Raw genomic sequence first — 20,276 nt, 5'->3', positions numbered from 1 at the left:
CCTGTGCAAAGCAATGAAAGTAGAGTTGTTAGGAGGCACACCCCCCCTTGCCGTTCAAAGATATGCCTTATTAACATTTTTTTGGTTTAAATTTTCTTTTTGTAAATGATCTACCTGCAGTGGTAGTCATAATAAATAATCAGTTAAAATCTACCAATAATCTGATTGGATGAAAGCTGTTTGCAGCTTTCTGCTGCAGGGTTTGTATTTGTCCAGCAGAGGGGAGTGAAGGAGCATGAAACCAGTTTTCCCTGGGCTGTGACTGCAAGGTAACATTTGTTTAAGCATCTTTCTTAGGTAATAATAATGTTAGTGTATTTTGGTAATTGTTTTCTACATGCCTTTTTTTTGATGAAGCTGCTCATTTTTTTCTTTTAACCTCAGCATCTCTGTTCTTTTTAACATTTGAGAAACAAAATGATCACAGTGGGGCAACCCTTCTCACCCACTCATCTCTCAGGACTTAAAGTGGGAGTGTAACATCAACTCCCTCACCAAGAAAGCCCAGTAAAGGGTATACTTCCTGCGGCAGCTGAAAAAATTCAACCTGCCAAGGTGAATGATGGTTCACTTCTACTCCTCCATCCTCACCTCCTCCATCACCATCTGGTACGCTGATGCCACTGGAAAGGACAAAGGCAGACTGCAGTGTGTCATCTGGTCTGCAGAGAAGGTGATTGGCTGCCTTCCTCCATCTCTCCAGGATCTGTACACCTCCAGGACTGTAAGGGGGTGCAGGGAGGATTGTGGCTGATCCCTTCGCACCCAAGCCGCAAACTCTTTGAGACACTTCCCTCTGGCAGGAGGCTGCGGTCCATCACCACAAGAACAGTTTCTTCCCATCTGCTACCAGCCTTATCAACAAGGCCCATATATATAATTTGTCTGCACTATCAACATCAAGGTAAATTCCTTGTAAGTGCAAACCTATGGGGCTACGTTTGTAAAGTTAAGCATTAAAAAATTAGGAGCAATATTTCTGGTTATTTAGTGTGTTTTAAGAGAAAAATAATAATAATCATTTATAAAAATCTTAATTTGTTAAATAGTTATTTAGTTTGAAGCTAAATATTGATTAAACAAACTAAATGTTTACTTTGCAGACTAAATATTTTTTTTAACAAACTAAGATTTTTATAAACGAATGATGGAAAAACATAAACCCCTTATTATTTTCTTAAAACACGCTAAATAACAATAAATATTGCTCCTAATTTTTTAATGATTAACTTTACAAACGGCGCCCCATACAAACCTACTTTGCAATAAATCTGACTGTGATTCCAGAACCCCAGCCTGGAGCTGAAACATGTGAGGTTCGTGATTCTCTGCTGTTGTGTGGTGTTCCCCAGGGCTCAATTCTGGGACCTTTGCTCTTTACTTTGTACTTCCTTCCTCTGGGTTCTATTTTTAGAAAATATGACATCTCCTTCCACATGTGGCTGATTGAGCCTGTAAAATGATGGCAGGTCAATAAAACCACTTTTATTGATGTGTAGGGGATATTATTAAAGCTTGGATAGCACTAAATGACACGGCATTTTAATGAAGAAAGAACAGAGGTGCTTGTTTTTCTATGTTTGATGTACAGCACTGTTTCAGTTTTGGTTATTAAAGTGTTTTACAAATAAAGCTAATGATGATGATTCTCCATGTAAATTATTCTGATATTTTGAAACTTATAAAGGCTATCTCTGTATATATTATTGATCAGTAGGTTGTTTAAAAAAAAAAAAAAAGTAAACAAAAGTGGAGATGATTGCTTGATCAAACCACAGGAGGTAACAGGAGCCTAAAACTCATAAAACAGCAATCAATTTTCCAGGGTGCTTTCTTTTTTTTTTTTCCAGGGCACAATTTTCCTTTGTGCAATTATAATTATAATTATATAATGATTAACTGATAACACATGCCAGGACCTAAATTGTTGCTTCTTTTCCTTGCCTGTTAAATATTTTCAAATATATTATTAGAGAATTACTTATATGCTGATAGTATTTCTAAAACTAAATAAATATTTATTATTTTTATTTATTATTGCTGTGAAAACTTTGTGGTTTAATTTTGAAAATCCTGTGGGCGGGGCCAGTACATCAGGCTGCCTGTCAGTCAGCGCTCAGGGACAGATTGACCCTAGCTGCTGTGCAGAAAGCTGCGGCTGCTGATCTCCGAACCGAACCGCAGTCTAATAGTTTCCTCTGGAGAGGAGCTCCATTTCTCAGAACCGGAACCGAGCAGGTGACTGGTGCCATGCAGTTCTGACCCGGTCCGGACCTTTGGATGCTGCAGGTAAGCTCGGTTAAAAGCTGCTGCGCCTTTCAGCGAACCCAGACAGGTGGACCGGAAGGTTCTGGAGGGTGGGATAGGGATTAATGTCAGAACCTCATGCTGCCAACAGCAGGTGCTGAAATAAACCAGATGACTCAAATGGTTTCCTGAAAACCAGCCCAGTAGAACCGCTGACATGTTTTGGTTTTGGTGACCTGAGGCGGTTCGAGGCCAGCTGGTCCAATCAGGAAGGTTCACCTGTGTGACAGGTGCTGGTTCCTGGCGCTGGTTCCTGGTGCTGGTTCCTGGTGCTGGTTCCTGGTGCTGGTTCCAGGCACTGGTTCCAGGCGCTGGTTCATGGTGAGCAGCTCACTTTGGGCTCATCTGTGGCTCAACTGCAGCTTTGGGTTGATTGTTAGACTTTTCTTGTTCTGCTTAGAGTCTGAGTCCAGTTGATCAGACCTATGGGTTCTGATAGGATCCTGGTTCTAACACCTTGCAGAACCAGACCGGTTCTGATCCAAAGGGGAATTAGTCTGAGGAAGATTGCTGGTTGTTCTGCTGCTTGGGATGTTCTGTCTCTCAGTATTGGGTTTCTCTGCTAGATCCGCTCATCGGTTCCTCTGGGTCAGAACCTCAGACCCGTTTCCTTGGATGGCCTGGTCCGGTTCTAGAGAATCCTAGCTGAGGTGTTTGGTTTGGGTTATGTTCTGGTTAGAATCAGGCTGACATTCTGTGACTTCTCAGCATCAGAACTTATTCCTCTGGGTTCTTTTTGGGTTCTGTAGTTTTAACCCTGAGGCACCTTGATGTGGTTCTGTAGGTTCTGGCTCTTTGGGATCAGACATGGAGTTCTGTTTATCAGTGGTGTTTTCCTGGAGACCCGGTTGGGCCCTTTAGGGACCTTTGAGTCGGACTCATTGTGCAAACAGAGACGTCTTGTGTCCGGGTTCCAAAGTCCACAGCTGCTGCTGAACCTAAAGAACCTAAAGAACATCTCAGAGTGTCTCTCTGTGTTCTGGAAGGTTCTGGACGTTCCACAGACGGAGATGGAGACTAATGAGTCACCAGATCAAACTGTTGATCAGCGGGCTCCTCTCTAAGCATTCAGTAAATAAATCCACCAGGGATGACGTCCTGCTCCTCTTACTGTAACCAGGTGTTTCCCAGGAGACGCCTTGTTTGTGTGGTTGCCGGGGCGACGGCGCGACATAACCGTACCTGCCAGGTGTGATGTCCTGGAGCAGCATTGAGGGATCAGGAGTCGAGTTGCAGGAGGAAGAAGACGACGGAGTTCACCTTTTGTTACCTGCTGCCGGCTCCAGGGCCGGATCAGGCACAGGGGGGGCCCCGATGCTGCGGTGGGGCCCCGTAGGACATCCACAGCATACATCAGAACCATCAGTTTGCTCTAATGTTTCAGTCAACGTCATCGATTATGAATCATTTATTGATAATTTGGCTGATCCTGGATCAGTGGGCAGGTTAACTCTAACAGGTCCGGTCCTGCTGATCGATGGTTCTGTTCAGTGTTTGGGTCCAAACCTGCAGGCAGACGGTAGCCGATAAGAGATCAGAGGCACGAACCGATGATGTTAGAGCAGCTAACAAACAAGCTGGGAGGAAAAAAGCTGCATTAATCAGAGCCGATAAAGTAGGCGGGGCTTAGGGCAGAAATCTGGATGATGTCACACAAAAACAGGAAGTAGATAAATTATCAGGATCAAACAGTGGAAATGGAAATGAAGAGATTTATCTCAGTGAAGGGAAAATGGATTTAACGAACAAAATAAATTGTTTTCCCTTATTTTAATGATAAACACATAATTTAGAAAACATAAAATTTATTTACAAAACTAATTAAATAGCTCCTTTTTAACTCCAGGGGGCTTTATGCCACTTTCAATCAGTCACACACATAATTATAATTAAAAGTACAAAAAAACAAACAAAAAAAAAACAAACCAAAAAAAGCAGAATATTTGAAGATTTACAAACTGGTGAACAATTTAAGAATATCTGAAACAGAAATTAAATTAGAATAAAAATAAATATGATAAAAAGCAAACAATCAGTTGATATGAGTGTTAAAAAAGGATATTTATTAAATGCTAAAATAAAAAAAAATATTTTTGGAAAATATTACATATTATTAGGAATAAGCTGTTGAGTAAAATTAGAACATTTTTTAATTTAATTATTTAGCAGAAAGAGTTAGTTAATCATAATTATCAGTTTGTTCTGTTGGGTCGGTTCTGACCGGGTCAAAAGTTCCTCACCCATCTGCTCCCAGGTAGGCCCCGCCTCCCACCTGTCAGTCACCAATTAAAGGCTTAACGAGCTCAGAGCTTCAGAAGCTGATCCTCTCTAATCTGCTCCTTCTGCTGCTGACAACCAGATAGCAGCCTGGTTCTGGTTCTGACTCTCCTGTGGACCGGTTTGCTCAGGTAGGCTCAGCTTATTTATGGGTCTGGGCCAACCTAAAGTCCAAACCCAGCTTTATTCCTGTTTGTAGGAAGCAGCCAATCAGGTCAGAGTTTCAGGATCATGTGATCAGAGTTTGAGAAGGAAACAGGTAGTGGTATGTCTGTTTGGAGCAGTTTCAGGAGAACTGTTCTGGGACCAGTTAGAACTTTAGGTCTACAGCAGAACCTGGACAGGGATGTGATGTTTTAGAGGAGATGTCACTGATTAGTGGACTGGGGACCAGATCCACCTGCTGGCTAATCTGGACCCAACCTGATTTAAAACATTTATAAATTACCGCATGTTATCTGATGACAGTGTCCAACTTCACTTGCCCCTCTTCTCCTGTTAATACGGTAAAGCCCTTTGGAGCTTCCGGGACCAGACTACATGTGATCCAAATGATCCAATGAGCTGCTGTCAGTCTGGGTTGCTGCTGCTGCTACTTTTAGACACAGCAGGCAAACCTGTGGCAAGCCGGGCAATGGGAAAGAAGGAGAAGATGATGAGAAAAAGAGAGCAGAGAAAGTGTGGACTGCTGGAAGAACTGTGGTGAACTGGTGAAAGAAAAGTGAAATGGTGCTCAAAGATGATCCTGAACATTTAGAGGATGTTTGGCTCAACCTGCTGCTGTGAAGCAGGATTCTCCACCATGAACAGAATCAAAAATAAATATGGATCCAGGCTCAAAATGAGCTCCTTGATATGTGCTTTAGAATGGCTTAGTCTCCATTTAAACCCAGGTTTAAAGCCTTGCAGGGCAGCCTAAAGCCCACTGCCAACATTAAGACAGAAAAAAGAAAGAAAAACGGTCAGTTCAGGTGTTTTATAAAATATGCGAATCAGGAAATTATCTGTATATTGTCTATATATGATTGTTGTTCTCTAATTTAAAAAAACACTTTAAATTTCAAAATGGAATTATATATTTTTTATTTAGAAATGTAATGCATAACATGGATACATAAACACCTCATTTTATTTAGAGTTAAATTCTGTCTAAAGTAAAAAATGTCCCCAGACCTTAGTGGTTGATGATTTTCTTTATTCGGCCCCCGCTGATTTTTAACTTGTGACCCCTGTTTTAGAGTTTCGGGTTTTTATTGATTAAAGGAGAACCAGTACAGCACATTGATGACCCACCTCAATACCGGATCAGAACCATTTAGCCATTAGAGTCTCAAATTCAGAACATTTATTTGGATGAAAGCTGCTTCAGTGGTGGAGGTTTAGTTCTAATTGGTATCCCAGCGATGGACCAGCGATGGTTTGGATCCGTTTGAACCAACATGTTACCAAGGCAACAAGCTAGAGTTCTGTTAGGTACCAGCAAAGGTTCTGGTTCTAACAGATTTAATGGATCATTCATTCATCAGGACATTTGGATCCTAAACCAGGAATGTTCTGTGAGGTTTCCTCTGATAAAGAATCTGGAATCTTCTACTGATTTAGGGAGTATTAAAAACATGAGGAATAAAATTAAGAGACTAATTAAAAAATCTTAAAGTTCGCTTATTAAAAAATTAAAATAATTTAGATTGCAACTAAGAAAAGGAGTAAAATGAATTCAAATGAAATTGATTTATTATAAAAAAAATGTAAATGGAATTTAATAAAAGTGAAGAAAAAAAATGAAATATTGAAGTGAAATTACCTTAAATCGCATATAAACATAATTCTTTTTATTTACTATTTCCAGACATGAAAGGATTCGCTACACTTTACATCTTACCAAAAAAGAAAAGTTGGCAGAACTCAAAATTTCAGGGCAAAGATTTAGTTTAAGATTCAACTTAATCATTTACCGTTATCGTTTTACTTTAAAGTTTGCCAAACATTAAAAATCCCGTCTTACTGTAACTTGTTTCCAGGTTATTGGAAGTAGTGACTTGAAAAATGAACAAACTACAAATGGTGAGCTAGAATTTATTCGTCTGAATTTTTTTCTGACCCAGTCGAGTTTCAAACCGGCAACCTTTGCCATATAGCCAAGAAGCAAATGTTCTGCTCTCTAACCAGCAGGCCTTCCACTGGCAGTGAGGATCACTGACTGCTGGTAACTTTATACCTAAATAAGAAGCTTTATTATTATTGTACAAAACTAACTATAAAAGTGTTTCGTTTTTTTTTTTTCGACATTTCACAACAAAAACCAAAATTTAGCAGAGGTTTCCCGTTTAAATTTCTTACAAGGTTCTTACAACTGAAAATGTTTGTTAAAAGTTTTTTAAAGCAAATCGGTAAAAACCTGTTGGTATGATTTCCTTCACTCTGTTGTACTGTGTAGTACTCTTAGTACTGTGTGTTCCTTAGTAGTACAGCTAATGAGTCCAGGTATCCCTTTATTAGCCCCGCCCCCAGTGGGCAGGAATGACGACCTCTGCATTTTCAGGATTATTATGGATTATTTTTAGCCTCGTGCTGCATTCAGGTGCTGAGAGAACTGCTGCTGAAAGGAGGGGGGGACATGTTGGGGTGGACCTTAAATCAGCCGCACATGATGGAGCTGTTATAATAATCTGGACCAATCAGACTGCAGCAAAGGTCAGAGGGTCAAAGGTGAACAGAGACGCATCAGATCAAAAGGCTGAGGATGAGGGCAGAACCTCAGGAGAATAAGGTTCAAAAAGCTATTTCAAAATAAATGACATGGAAAAAAAAAAGAAATTCTAAAAATCCGATTCAAATACGGTCCAGAATTTAGGAGCATGTAGAACCAAGATGTCTAACGGAACCATTCAGGCCTTTCACTTGATTGGAAGAACAGGAAAAAAAAGAATAAAACCCTTTTTTATGTTTATTAAAGAGGTGCTTTAATGTGAAAGGACAGTATTTCCTGAACAAACCAGCCCTAATAGGTCCAGATTCAAACCGAACCATTCAGGTCAAATCAGCTCAGATTGTATGGAGGTAAAAATACAAAAAACAACAAAAATAACTCATTAGACCCGCAATAAAGCAGGTTCTGATCCGGGAGGCTTAGCCCCTCATCTGTGGAGGACCGGCTCTGCTATAGAAGGTTCTGCTGCGTCCAAACATCCAGAACTGTGCCAGAATCTCAACGAGTGATTCGGTCCAGGTGGAGGAAAGTTTAGAGATATCCAACGGATCTGCTGGTTCTGGATCTGATGGTTCTGGATCTGCTGGTTCTGGATCTGATGGTTCTGGATCAGACACTTTGGATCTTTTCTGTTTCATAGGAAAATAACCTGTAAAGAGTTTTACACAGATCCAAACCTACAGAACCCGTCAAAGAGCTGATAGAACCTCATTGGGTTTCTATGCGGTACAACAGCTTCAGCTGGTTCTGAGCTCTGCAGGTTCTGGTCCCTGTGGACCAGTGGGTGGTTCTGCAGGTTCTGACCCGTGGGCCCAGGCGGTATGTAGGTTACAGAGCTAAATGAGGAGCAGCTCCCTGCAGAGCAGCATGTCCTGGATGCTGCAGAGATCCAATCAATCCGCTTCACTCTGAGCCGCCGTCAATACAGCGATCGGTCCGACCCAGTAATCCAAAAGCTTCCAGCTTCCTGACTCTGAAATGGGACTGTGGTGCAAGGAGGACGGCTACGGCCCAAACCGATCATCAGATGATTCTATGAAATAAATCTGAACCTGGGGAACTTGGACGCTCTGTGGTTCTTGAACAACAGAGTACAGGAAGAAAGATTGCAGCTACGGGAATCTAATAAAGAACCCACCCAGAACCTGGAGGGCTGCTGCAGGGTAGTGTGTGGAATCAGAAATGCAGAGTCACCAGTTGCTATGGTGATCCCCTCACTGCCTAGACAGCCCACAGCACCATTTATTTTATCTCCAGGCAGACAGAACCATGGGGAAGAACGCTGCTCTGAGATTTCTGATCTCAGCTCTACTCGGAGTCGATTCTGGTTCTGTTCCATTTGTTCTGCCGACAGCAGCATGAAAAGCCAGAGGACGATAAATGACCAGGTAATGATTACCTGGCGAGGAGAACCGGCTCACAGGTCGGTTAAACGCCTTGTACTCATCTGTTAATGAGTGACTAAAGAGAAAGTTCAGAGCCATGAATGGAGCTGAGCCTTCATCAGGCAGCAGCTTCTAGAGTCTGATTATTCTGGGATGTTTGGGTAGAAACTGTTTTTTGTGATTATCAGTAGATTTTAGTAACTAAAGCGGTTCCGAGGGAGGAACGTGGCTTATAACCTGAGCTTTAACCAATCAGGAAATGACAACAAAAGGATGATGCAACAACCATAAAATGGGAGCATTTCCTTTCTTAGCCTCCAGCAGCCTGTAGAGCCTCCCCATCATCCAGGAGGGGTTCTGGTCCATTCTTTTTTATTTATATATATTATTATCATTATTTTAGCTCAGCTCTGTGAACACAAAAATATGATTTTATCAAGCTGAGGAGTTTGACCATGACATTTTAACACCTTCATTCTTTCCTTTTCATTCATTCTGTTGTGGATCTGCTGCTGTGTTTGGGTTGATTTGTTCTATTCAATTCTATTCAGTTTATTTCTATAGCACCAATTCACAATACGTCAGATCAACTTTACAGTTTACCAGATGATTAAGTTCAAAACAATCCACTGGACTTTGTTTCCAAGTTTGAAGACGTTTCTCTTCCCATCCAGGCTTTTTCAATTCAAAATGTCCGAAATTGAGTTTGAGGTTTTATACAGCGGCTCATTAAAAACTTGTTTTTGTTTTGAAAACATGCAGATTGAAACGGACGAAGGGGTCCACCCCTTTGGAATGGGGGTCGTTTGGCTTCTTTTGTTAGCCAGCAATGCCCATAACTGTCTAAGTGTCTGTAAGGGGGTCGTTAAAGGGAATTGTTGGCCTGGCTGAATAGACGAGGTCCTCGACTCTCCTGTACAGGGGTTGCAATGATAGCAGTAAGGGATTAACTTTATTGCTGCATTGTAGGTTTTTGAAAGCTGAAATCTGAGTCCTACCCCTCTGTTTAATGTTGTTTTTTTTCTTACCATAGATGGCTTCCTTTAAGCCCCTCTCAAACCACCTTTTCTCTTTGTCCAAAATGTTAACATTCTGCTCTTTAAAAGAATGTCCTTTGTCCTGTAGGTGTAGATGTACCTTATAGTCTTGTCCCGAGGAGGTCGGTCTTCTATGTTGGGCCATGCGTCTGTGGAGAGGTTGTTTGGTTTTCCAATATAAAGATCCGAGCATTTCTCTCTGCACTGAAGTGCTTACACCACATATTTGCTCTGGTGGTTTTCTCTTTAGAATGCACTAGTCTCTGTTTAAGGGTCTTGTTTGATTTGACATGTTCTGGGATTTTGTGTTTGGATAAAAGCCTTGAGTTTTTCAGAGACTCCTGCAACATATGGGATGAACAGTAGATGTTTTTGCATTTAATCTTTTCACCATTAGGTTCTGCTGTGTGTCTTTTGGATTTCCTTGCTGATTTGACAAACTGTTTGGGTATCCGCAGGTTTGATCTTTTTGGTTGTGTTTCTGTTCTTTGTGCCACCCTTCTGTTTTAGTAGGGACATGCTCGGCCCAGTTTTGTAAGGTTCTGATGACTGAAAGTTTGTGTTCCAGTGGGTGTTGTGAGTCAAAAAGAAGATATTGGTCTGTGTGTATGGATTTCCTATGGACTTCAATGATGAGGTTTCCATCTCCTTCCACGCTCACCGAACAGTCCAGAAAAGGTAGCTTGTTGTCTGCTGGTGAAGGTTCTCAGTCATCCAGGTCATAAACATAAAAAAAACAAAAAAAAACGTAAAACAATCCACTGGACTTGGTTTCCAAGGTTTGAAGATGTTTCGCTTCCCATTCAGGAAGCTTTTTCAATTCAAAAGGTCAGGAATAGTGTTGAGTTTGAGGTTTTATACAGTAGATGATGGGTATGGGGTATTGCAGTCTAACAAAAGAAGCCAAACGACCCCCATTCCAAATGAGTGGACCCCTTTAGCTGATACAATTAGCATGTTTCCAACACAAAAACAAGACTTTGTTTGGCTACTGTATAAAACCTCGAACTCAACGCTATTCCTGACATTTTAATTTGGAAAAAGCTTCCTGGATGGGAAGCGAAACGTCCTCAAACCTTGGAAACCAAATGGATTGATTTTTTTTTTTATTTATTTTTTTTTTTTTTAGAACGAGTAGCTTGTTGTCGTTGGCATCCTCTCTGGTGAATTTGTTCATGTGTCTTGTGTGATGTTTCCTGACTGTTTCCACTGCCTCTGTTATAGGCATGCATGTGAAAAGAGAAGTAACATCAAAAGACACCAGGGTTTGTCCTGGTGCCATCTTTAAATGTTTGACTTTGTTTGCAAAGTCTTTGGAGTTTTCTATGTGGTGTGGTGTGTTTCTCACCAAGGGGGCTAAAGCCACCTTCATGCTCATCAGTTGGTCTGGAGTGTTTGTTCTGGTTTGGCCTGATTGGGTTTTTCCTAAGGTTGTTTTGTCAATGGGTCATTGTTCTGCACAAACATCTCTAATTTGCTCTTATCTCTTCCAGAAGTCGCTGTACTTTACTCCTGCTGCCATTAATAACCTTTCACCTTTGACCTTGTGGCTCAGATTAAGTTCTTGTTTGGTTATTTCTTTGAGCTTCTTTCCCTGACTTTGGGCTGAAGATGTTTTGCTCTTTGGAATAAACTTGATCTCTGCTTATCTAGACTGCAGGTAGTTCCGAAATGAACTGGGAGGTTTCACCTTGAACCCCAATCGGCCTCGGCAGATGGCCGCTTACACAGAGTCTGGTTCTGCTGGAGCTGTCTTTCTGTTAAAAGGGAGTTTTTCCTCTCCACTGTCACTACAAGCAAGAGTCAATGAGTCGATGCAATCAACTGGTTTTCCTTAGATAGAAAACTTTGAATCAATTTGACTGGATGATCTGATAAACTGTAAAGTGCCTTCAGATGACATGTGTTGTGAATTGGCGCTATATAAATAAACTGAATTTGTTTTAATTGAACAAGGCCTTTGCTGATGTCTTTCAACCCTCGCTCTCTGCAAACACAGACCAGTATGACTGACGTTAATTCTTTTTATCTTTGCCTAAGAGGAAGTGTTTACTTGTACCGGCTGCACGCTTTTACTTTGAAATGCAGTCAGGGTTTGCGTGTACATGATGTGGGGACGAGGGGCCGGTTCCCCTGCACCTGCTCAGGTGGTTTTTCCCAAGCTGGAAGCCGCAGCAGAACAGATCGGCACAATGAGACCAGAAACAAAGAGAACAAAGCAGCTGAGAGTTTCAGTCCTGTGGTAGAAAGTAAAGAGGATTGAAAAGAATTACATGCATGTGGACTCTGACCCCAGACACACACCACCGCACACACACAGGCTTTGTAATCTCCTCGCCCTGCTGCTGAATGCAGCTAAAACGTGTAGACAGAAGAACATGGAGGAGAGCTGCAGCTGAGTGGTGGGGTGGGGGGGTCATGCTTAGCGTTTCCCTTCAGGTGAGGACACCGCCGGCTGCAGGAAACATTAGGAAGCGTCCAGCTGCTCCACCCAGAGCAAACACTGACCTCTGTTCTCCGTAAATATCAGGTCCAGTGAAAGGCTGTGACATCATCAGAGGGGTAGGGGCCTCCAGGTGTGGCAGAGCTGCAACATGTCTTCCCAGTTGACCTTTGGAGAAGTTAATGTGATTGTTCCGCCTTCCCTGGATAGAGGATCGTCCTCTTTGTTCCTCTTGGGCAAAACTGCTCTTTGAACAGAAGACGCAGGAAACGCTTCGGTGTTCCTGTAAACAGAACAAAGTCGATTCTGTTGACGTCACTCTAACCGATCCCCAATGTGTTGCCTTTTTTTTGGGCCTGATTCTTTAGGCAGATATGTTTTTTTTTTTACCCTCTGGGGAATTCTAGGAAAGGAGAATCTGAGATATTTAAGAGACTTTCAGTCCTCTGGAGGCTGAGGGAACGACAAACAGGTCTTCAATCAACTCCAAATATTCAGAGAAACTTACTGACGTTCAATCCTCTGATTTTTTTTATCTAAATTTAAATTTAGCAGCCTTTGAAAATGGCCATTCCCGGTCAAAAGCCAGTCGAATGGCAGTCTACTTCCCTCCAACTTCCAGCCACTGCAGAGACCCCATATTGCATATATTTTACTCTGACTTCAACCTTTCACTGAATTAAAAGGCCTGACCAGGAGATAACGCTTCTCTTTAGATCTTAATATCCACAAAGATTGATGTTTAAAAATGAATTGTAGTGGACCAGCCAAGGGCCCATCAAGGAAAGTAGTGAAACTTTGGATGGCTACTACTGTATGACACAAAAATGACCTTGTTTAATGACCACTATTTCATTCAGTCACACAATTTCCCTCTGATCTCATATGATGACATAGTTAATTATTTAGTGAACGCTCAGTGCAGACACAAAGGCCCTGAAATCCACAGACTCTTTCAGTCAATGTTTTACCGCCTAAATAAAAGACGGCCAAACCCTTTATGTGAATAACAGAGTTCTGTTTAGTAGAACAATGGAAAACCACGTATGTAGCCTTTATAGCTAGCAGACACAAGCTACATTAGCTAAGCTAACCTGTATATTAATTAAGCTAATGTTTGCTGTGATCAGTAAATATCAGATATTTATAACACTATCACTCCATTAATATCTACTTTCACCATGGCTGTCTTTGATACAAGATGAAGTGATTAAAAAAATTATTTGGAATTATTCCTCAATCATAATATTTCACCATTTATGGACTGATTGACATTATTTTAGCTGGATCTAATTTGTCTGTAAATGTTCTAACTTTATTCAATTCAGTTTATTTCTAAAGTGCCAATTCAACCAGATCATACAGTCAGATCTGTTCAAAGTTTCCTATCTAAGGAAAACCAGTTGATTGTATCGACTCATTGACTGGAATACAATCCCTCACACCAAGCATGCATATAGCGAGAGTGGAGAGGAAAACCCTCCAGTAGAACCAGGCTCAGTGTGAGCGGCCATCTGCTGAGGCCGACTTGGGTTCAAGGAGACAGAAGCAGAGATAGAAAAAGAGCTGCGTTTCCACCTGTTTTCGACTTTCACAGTTTATTTAAAAAGTGCAATAAAGTATGTTTTTTACAAACATGTATTTTTATTCGTAATGTTAATTCACTAACAGTGTCTCTTTTTAGAGTAATAGAAAAAATAATTGATTGATGAATCTATTACTAAAATAATTGAGTGTTCCTGATGGATCTGATCTGGAAGCTCTTGGTGTCTCTGCTGCAAGAAGGAAAAAGATGTGGAAATGAGAGGAAGAGGCTGAAGACCTTCCTGCTTATTGGATCCTCCTTTGAGTCTGTTTGGGTTCAGATTCTACTTGGTTCTGTTATTTCTGGGCCTTTGTGTGTTTTTTAACATTGGGCTTCTTTTCTCCCTAAGTGCTGCCTTGCAGGTTCCTGCTCCTCCTCTCACAGTAGATACAGTCAGGTTACCATGGATACACACTGGGAATAAAACACAGAGTCCTGGGAAAAGTAATCACACGTGGCTGGACGGTACAAACTGGGTCATAAATCCGCTCTGGGAGGCTTTTGTGTGCAGAGTTTTAATTTCAGCCCGGGTTGAAGGTTTGCTTCTGTGCAGGAAAGTTTTAATGACACTCTGAGCCAGACCCGAAAGAGGTTCTGATGGGTCGGAGCAGTCACACGGACAAGGTATGAGACGATATACGGTAAACATTGAATGCAGCAGATGAGGTTTGAGGCCTGAAATGCAGCAGGAGTCACACTGATCATTTGCAAATTCAGAGTTCATCCTAAATGTTTCTTAACGCTGCCATCTATGTTCTAGACCCCTACTCAATCCACACCATGACATCAGCTGTTTACATTTTATGGATCTAGGAAGGCACCAGCTTAGGAATAAACGGTCCATCAGAAATGTTTTTAAGAAACTTTGGAACAAAATGTAGATTAAAGGTGTAGGTTTTCACTACAGAAGGAACAACACTGCTTCCTCTGGTTGTGGTGGCGTTTGTTTCTCTGATGATGATCTTTCCATTGATCTGTGTTGCAGCTGAGCGTCACCGGGCAGCAGCATGAACGGATACGATCCTCCAGCTCTGAACGTCTTCAGCTCCAACATCAAGTGAGTCACATGATGATGATGTCATTTAACCTGTGAAAGATGAATGAAAAATAGATTCCTGCTAAAAATTACCGTATATTCTCCTGGATTCAGAAAGAGATCCGTCTGTAAACTCCTTATTCTGTTCATGTGAGCATTTCTGACTCAGTCAAATCAAATAAGTTTAAACTACTATTAAATGGATCTCAAGCCGAACCAGACGAGCGTCTGAGAAATCTGACAGGACTGACTCTAAAAAAAAGGCTAAGAATTAAACAACACTTCATTTTATCCCAGATTTTAGGTATATTTCTAAGGATATGTTTAATCTGAAATGTTGCATCAGCTGATCCCAGATCAGTACTAATTTGTTGATTTTTATTAAAGCCTCTGCAGCTAAATTCAAACAGTGATACTGGTATTGTGGTTTAAAATGAGGTTAAAACGTGTTAGAGATTAGTACTGTAGGTTTGAACCTCCTGATGCTTGGATCCTCCTTTAGCAAGTTGGGAAACCATAAAACTGTAGCAAATGTGTCACAAATAGAGAAATATATTTGAGCTTCTTTTATTGTGTATAAAGTTTTGTAATTCGCCATATTCCAGTGATACTAGTGAATAAAGGAATAACTGAGGTGTTTTAAATCATTCTGAAGCTGCTGTTAATTCAAATCTCTGGAAGAAAATATCCTATTTTTTTCCAGGCTTCAGTCAGAGGCTTAAAGTGAGACTTTCCACACTGGGAGATTTACACGAGTAAATCTGCTGAAAGCTTCGTAATGATCCGTTGATCAGATGTTCAGGTCACATGACCAGTTTGTGTGTGTGTGTGGATGCCATCTGTCATCCCCGTCATTTATCTCATACGTGCTCAGAATAAAGTGTGAAAATCTGCATGTTCAGCATCGAGGGCTGCAGCTTCACTAACCAGGAAGTGATCAGAACATCAAGATTTGAGGCTCAATTTATCTGAGCTGATTGAAGGGCCCAGAATATGAGATGCTTCTTGTTAAGATGGATGGATAAATGATGAATGAATGGATGAATGGATGGATGGGTGGATGGATGGAAGGATGAATCCCTCCCTCCAGTTCAGTCTGTCCTCTCTCACTGTTCTTGTCTCTGTTGCAGTGGACACAAAGCTCCGTCTCCAGGTCCTTCCAGAAACAAAGCCAAGAGTGGTGCCAAAGCTCTGTATGGTGAGTCTATGTTCTGGTTCTGGTAGCCCGGTTCTGTGAATCCTAATCCATGGTACCTGCTCTAATTTCTCCTCTCGAACAGGATCAGAAGAATCCTATTTTCTTCGCTCATCTTCCAAACAGAAAAAGAAAAGTCAGAGTGAGCCGTATGACTGACAGTTGTTTTGGTTCTGATTCTGTCTTTAAACATCTGGAGTGGAAAAACTGGAAAATATGTTTAAATGGATCAGAACCCTCATGACATTTGCTCCTCGTGCTGCAGTGACGGTCTATCTGGTTCTTCATAGCCCTTGTATAGATCCAGAAATGGATTGATGGGCTCAGTATGATCCAATAGCTTATAGAGGGCTGATCGGGTTGGTGCGTGCTCAGAACGGACAGGTACATGCGCAATGCTGTAGGGGAGTAGTTAAATTCTGGAATCTGTTCCAGCCCATCCAGGACCAATGATCTGGATCTGAACTCTGCAAACATTCAGGAATACTAGCGGATCAAAGCAGCAGTGATCCTGTTTATGGGGTGGTGTTTATCGATACCAAATGGAGCACATATGATCTGCTGTACTTTAGTTTAATACTGGGATTTATAATTGGGGTCATTCAATTATCCTTGAACTCAAATTTAGGCCTTTTATTGGTGAACTGGAGCATCGGCAGGTCTAATGTTCCAGCCATCTGGCTTAGGCTGCAGTGATGTAACGGCGCCCCCTTCAGTCAGTCAGGGTGTCTTCCTGGTTGATCAAAACCAAACAAATGATTAAAACTCTGAAGAGGAAATCTGTTAAAAATTGTTTCACTGCTGAGTCCCATGAGGTGGCGACAGGAAAGACCAGTCAGGTCACTGCAGCACACGAGGAAACAAGTGTTGAACATTTTTTATTCTGTATCTGCAGTTTTTCTCTCCTAAAAAAACAAACAAAAAAAATCTGTTTGTGTGTGTCTGCAGTGGTTTTTGTTCCATTTTTCATCTGGGAACTTGTAGACTTTAGTTTTCTAATCTGGTGTGAGTGGATTGCTGTGATTTGTTCCTGCAGCCTCAGCAGGAGCCGGTTCCTGTGGAGCTTCTACCTGCAGTTGTTTGGAAAAGGTCTACAGAGGCTGCAGGTTCTGCATTGATTCTGAAATAAAATAGACAAAAACTGAGGCTTACAGAGTGTCCATGAACACATCTAACGAGCTGTGTGTGAATTGGTGTTTATCTGCAGCCTCTGCAGCTGTGAGCAGCCTGATAAACTCTCAGCTGGACCTGATAACCCGAACAGAGCAGATTGAGCAGCTGCTGACATCAGTCTGTTCACCCATCTCTGATTTATAGATCAATACTGAATGATCTGTGGTTCAGGACACGAGTCGGGGCGCGTGGTGTCTTATCTTCACCTGGCAGGTCATATGACTATTTGTTTTTCACTGGACAAAGTTAGAAATGTGGGACAAGATGTTCGTAAAGCTGAAGGAAAGCTTTAGGAAGAGGAACTAATGTAACCTTGATTTAGATTATTGAGGAGGGAAAAACAAACTGAAATCTGTTTGGAAATTATGTTGATCTCCAAACAAAAGCTGATGCCGTCTTGCTTTAGATAAAAATAATTAAGGAATTAAAAACCATTTAATTTTCTGAATCATTAAAAAAACTTTAGGCCTAGAGGAGAAGAAGATAAACTTCACAACCAAGATGTTCCAACCTGGTTCTGGTCTCATGGAGCGGTGACACATGATGAAGTTTATATGCAAAGACTGTAAAGAAAATACTTAAGTTAAAAAAAGCTAACAGTGATCCCTCCTTCAGCAAAGCTAACAGTGATCCCTCCTTCAGCAATTCAGTTACTTATCTAAGCATACTGGGCTCATCCTTGTTCCTCCAGTTCCTGAGGATCCTCAGATCAGAACTTCTCTGAGAACCCATGTCTGGTTCTTCAAAAATGGTGTCATTAGTGGATTAAAATACTGTAGAAGGGGGGGAAGCGGCCAGTTGTGAAGTGTGAGCAGCAGTGTGAGTGTTCACTGCTCCGCTCTCACCTCTTGCTACCAGATAGAGTTGAGGTGTTGTTAAACAGCAGCACCGCATGAAGAGAGAGGAGTGATGATTGTTGAAGATGAAATGAGCTGAACTTTTCTGTGAATCACGAAATGGCAGCCAAGCAGGGACTGGATGTAGGCCGCGTTTTTTTCCACTTAAAATGTAATGCAAAGAAAAACGATGTTGGCAAAGGAAGAAATAAAGAATGCTGTGCAGAGGTCGTTAGGTGGCTTTAAAAAAAATGGTTTTGATTTAGCCGTGGAAGGACTGTTAATCATCCTCCCTTACCTCCAGCACAGATCCTGGCCTGTCAATGCCTACTGCCCAGCATCATTGCTTTCTGCGGGTGTAGATTTACAAGGGAATCTGGCCAAATCCCACAGAATCAGAGCTGCGTCTGGATGAACCGAAGTAGATCTTTTTTTCAGAGCTTTTGGGTTCTTCCAAAACTGACGGTCTCCCCAAAGGCGATTCAAAAGTTGTTTATAGAGAAACATTTAGCAGCAATCCGTGATGTTAAGTGTCACCTTGGCAGGAAATTACATGGGTTGCCAGGGGTTGCCAGGGGTAACGACAGGTCCAAAGTGAAGGGTCTGCGAGGCTGGTGATATCTTAAAAACCAAATCTGGACAAATTATAGTTTTACCTGCAGAAATGAAGCAGCAATGAAAAAGTATGCCAAATCATTTTGATTAAATTCGGAACTTAATGGGGGGGTCAGCTGATCACTGGATGACCGAAAAATTATCTTTAATGAAACAACAGTAGCACACAGGATCTTTTCTTAAAAAAAAATATATATATATTTTTTCATTTTTACAAATGACCATTTTGAATGCACTAATCAAACCATAACTATTAAGTCAACTGAAATTTTTCTCACATCAGTTGGGTTTCAGCTCCACGCAGCGGGTCCAGGGTGTTGACACTGCATCTGAAATGCAGAGCGGTACACTACCTTTGGGGCTGGTGGAAATCACTGCGGACATCACATGTGGTCTGAATGCAACAGTAGAAGACACAAATGGGTCGTCATCTTAACAATGTGGAAAAATTCTTACAAAAAAATGAAATCTCAAGGGTTTGATGAAAAACTTAAAATCCATGTACTACAGAAAGATGTCACCAAAAGGCCAGTGGCTCCATTTGATCATCCTGCTGGAAGAACTTACAATGATTAAGACTTTGCTTCTGTTCTTTTAGAGCAAAGGAAAAACTACACCAGAACCAGCATCAACAGTCTGACGGATACATCCCAGTACCATGTGGAGGTAAGTTCCACATGCTTCCGTCTGAATTTTGCCATAGAAATGGGTCCCAGAGTTCAGACGTTTGTCTCTCTCAGCACCTGACCACGTTCGTGTTGGACCGGAAAGATGGGATGATCACCGTGGACGATGGCATCCGCCGTCTGCGCCTGCTGGACGCCAAAGGGAAGGTGTGGACTCAGGAGATGCTGCTGCAGGTGGAGGACAAGGCGGTCAGCCTCATCGACCTGGATTCACAGGTAGGATGGGAGATTTGGATGCTCTGCTCCTCTGAAGTCTTCAGGAGTGTCAGCAGCTCTAGTCCAGTGGCGTTTCGGGGAAGGACAGAGCTCCAGCAGGAGTAAACAGGAACTCTGTGGTCCTGAAGTTTAGACGGCTACAACAGATGCTGGGAGGCATCTCTGGAGGCAGCATCAGAACCAAAACCACAGTATGAACATAAGAAACATCAGAATAGTTTTAGATCACCAGAACTACGGACCAAACTACTAAATGAATCTGTGGGCTGTAGATCTATAACATCTGAATGTCATCTGCATAGAAGGCACACTGGAAGCCTTTAGAGGGGGTCATCTGGTTCATTTAAAGATTACATTGCAACATGTAGCCCACTGGCTTTCTACTAGAGTCTCACTTTCTTCCTGATTGTGAAACCCAGAGCTACCAGTGGGTAATGATTTATTTTTTACAGTCTGCAATTCTTTAGCTCTTCAAATTACAGAGTTGGATATGGCTGCTAAGAAAAATAAATATACATAACAATATACATAACAGTCCATATGAAGTTTAGCAGTGCATTTAAGATATCCTTAAAGGTACTGTGGAGGATTTTCTTAAATTTTTTGAAAGACCTGCCCTCTCCTTTTGATAAAGGTCTTTCTTTTCTTCTCATACACTTTGTAGAAACTTTTTCTCTTACAAGTGTTGGGTCATTTTCAAAGAACCACAGTGAGAAAGGTGAGCTGTCTGAAATAGAGATGTCCCGATCCAGGTTTTTGCACTTCCGATCCGATA

General features: G+C 41.5%; 1 protein-coding gene across 5 annotated transcripts in view; it reads left to right on the top strand.

Annotated features, from left to right (window-relative positions):
• Positions 1-2,141: 2,141 nt before the first annotated feature.
• eps8 (epidermal growth factor receptor pathway substrate 8) overlaps positions 2,142-20,276 on the top strand; it is a 43,254-nt gene continuing 25,119 nt past the window's right edge. For all 5 annotated transcript variants that reach the window (XM_015387715.1, XM_015387714.1, XM_015387713.1 and 2 more), the window contains exons 1-5: positions 2,142-2,289; positions 14,730-14,801; positions 15,911-15,978; positions 19,198-19,265; positions 19,340-19,501. In XM_015387715.1, coding sequence (XP_015243201.1) covers positions 14,752-14,801; positions 15,911-15,978; positions 19,198-19,265; positions 19,340-19,501 — 348 coding nt within the window. In that variant the 5' untranslated portion in view covers positions 2,142-2,289; positions 14,730-14,751. The remainder of the gene's footprint in view (positions 2,290-14,729; positions 14,802-15,910; positions 15,979-19,197; positions 19,266-19,339; positions 19,502-20,276) is intronic.

This window comes from Cyprinodon variegatus, unplaced genomic scaffold (genome assembly GCF_000732505.1).
Source record: "Cyprinodon variegatus isolate N-32 unplaced genomic scaffold, C_variegatus-1.0 Scaffold402, whole genome shotgun sequence".
In the NCBI taxonomy this organism is placed as follows: Eukaryota; Metazoa; Chordata; class Actinopteri; order Cyprinodontiformes; family Cyprinodontidae; genus Cyprinodon; species Cyprinodon variegatus.
The sequence above is the reverse complement of the archived record's forward strand: the minus strand, read 5'-3'. Positions and strand labels throughout refer to the sequence as shown.